This window comes from Myzus persicae, unplaced genomic scaffold (assembly GCF_001856785.1).
Source record: "Myzus persicae strain clone G006 unplaced genomic scaffold, MPER_G0061.0, whole genome shotgun sequence".
Taxonomy (NCBI): Eukaryota; Metazoa; Arthropoda; class Insecta; order Hemiptera; family Aphididae; genus Myzus; species Myzus persicae.
Window position 1 is genome coordinate 2,283 of NW_019101563.1, and position 2,123 is coordinate 4,405.

Here is a 2,123-nt window from a genome sequence, read left to right on the forward strand (position 1 = left end):
AAAAAAAAATGTGTACACGGTAAATATTTTCGTGTGAGGGATAAATAGGTGGACACTGAGTGTGAAATTACCGTATTGTGTGATACGGTAATTCTGAGTCGTCCGAGGGGAACATTCCCACTTGAACAAAAAAAAATACCGTGGAAAAACGAACTGTGAACATACAAATATATACTACTTGTCACAATTATTCTCTTCCCTAAACCAAACAAAACAGATAACCTCTCCTCATACAGACCTATTAGTTTACTTTATTTCTTTGTGAAACTCTTAGAAAAAAACTAATACTAAACAGAATCTACCCAATCATCAAGGAAAATAAAATAATTCCTGATACGCAATTTAGATTTAGAGAACATCACTCAACCATCCACCAAATACATCCACTAGCCGATACCATTGCTTGTTCTCTGTAAAAGAAAATTTAGGTACACTTCTGTAGTATTTTTCAATGTTGCACAGGCCTTTGACAAGATCCCCTGGCACCCTGGTCTTCTTTTCTAACTAAAATCATTCCTACATCCTTCATTTTACCTTTTTTTTTAATCATGCCTTAATGAATGCCACTTCCTTGTCAAGTCAGGAACTAAAGACTCCAATATATCCCCAATACTAGCAGGCGTTCCTCAAGGTGCTGTCCTATCACCAACTCTTTTTAATCTATACTTGGCAGATCAACCCACCAATCCGAACTCAAATAGCTGAATATGTCGACGACAAAGCAATATACGCCACACACACCAATCCTCATCTACTCTTCAAATCTACCTCAATGACCTATCACACTGGTACTCCTTCTGGGGCTTCAAAATTAATGAAAACAAATCTTTTGTTCCACTTTTGCTCTCCGTCACAGACAACCACCTCCGGTACATATAAACAATAAATCAATACCATACTCTGATACAGCCAAATATCTAGGTCTAACATTCGACAAACGTCTAACATGGACTAAACACATACATACAACAAAATTAAATCTAAACCAACAACTCTACTCTCTCAGACCTATTCTCTATAATTTCTCAAAACGAAAATTCACGAACAGGGACAAATGGACGCGGCTGTTTGGACGCGGCCATTTGGACGTAGCCATTTGGACGCAGACATTTGGACACGAGGTCATTTAGACGCGGCCTTTTGGGCGCGGGTACATTTGGAAGCAAAAAAAAACATAAATCATAATATATTTATTTTATTCGTAATTTTATATTAGGGTATTCATATAATACAATTAAAAATCTAAAACAGTTATTAAAAATACAAATTACAATACAATTAAAAATGTGATAATTACTAAGTAAATGTACAGAAATATTTTGGACTATCCCTCTCAAAAATGACAGAATTCCACTCTGTTCATAATTTTGAACGATTTTTAAAATCCTCTTATCAACATCAATATATTTTTTTTATTTTTTAAGTGGACTATCTCCAGCTTCTAATTGACTATAATAAAAGTCTCTACCTGACTGTACTTTTTGAAGACACGTTATAAAAGACCACAAACTTGGATGGTTAACGCCCATCTCCATGTTTAGTCTTCGATTAGCAGCTTCGGCGTGATTGCTGGTTCTGTTTTTTCCATTCAAAACTCTGTTATACATGTTCCAAATATTAGGTGGAAATAAAGGTAATCGACGACCTCTTCGATTTCTATTAATTAGTCCCACATAATTGTTTTCAAACCAATCTAGTAAGGGTTGTAATTCGTCTGGTAAGTATCCTGCCAAGGATTCGATTGCCAAATCAATATAATTAATTGGAATAAATGTCAATGCTACTAACATTTTAACCAATATTGAAAAATCAGAATTATTTCGATAATTTGTCACAATCCCTAAGTCACACAATTTTTTATAAACATTTTTGGAAAAATTATAAAGACAACCATATATTTCAGTACTAGGAAATTCAGTTTTTATTGATTTTAGAATTACTTGCTCAAAATCACAAGATATTGAAGTCGGGTTTAATCCAGGCTTTAATTGGTTTAACATTTTAAATAAATGAGTGTATGTTTTTTCTTGTTTGTTTGGTAATAAAGCTTATATTAGTGGGTGTACACCTCCCAAAGTTTCAGCAAGTAGGTATGAAAAATACTTGAGAAAAAATAACTGGAG

General features: G+C 33.9%; 1 protein-coding gene across 1 annotated transcript; it reads right to left on the reverse strand.

The window, feature by feature from the left end:
• Positions 1–1,412: 1,412 nt before the first annotated feature.
• Positions 1,413–1,790, reverse strand: LOC111029525. The gene has a single exon (XM_022308544.1). The coding sequence runs from the start codon at positions 1,788–1,790 to the stop codon at positions 1,413–1,415; it is 378 nt and encodes a 125-aa protein (XP_022164236.1).
• Positions 1,791–2,123: the final 333 nt, after the last annotated feature.

Excerpts from the sequence above, each read along its gene's own strand:
- LOC111029525 (XM_022308544.1), bottom strand. The coding sequence starts at position 1,790 with ATGTTAGTAGCATTGACATTTATTCCAATTAATTATATTGATTTGGCA.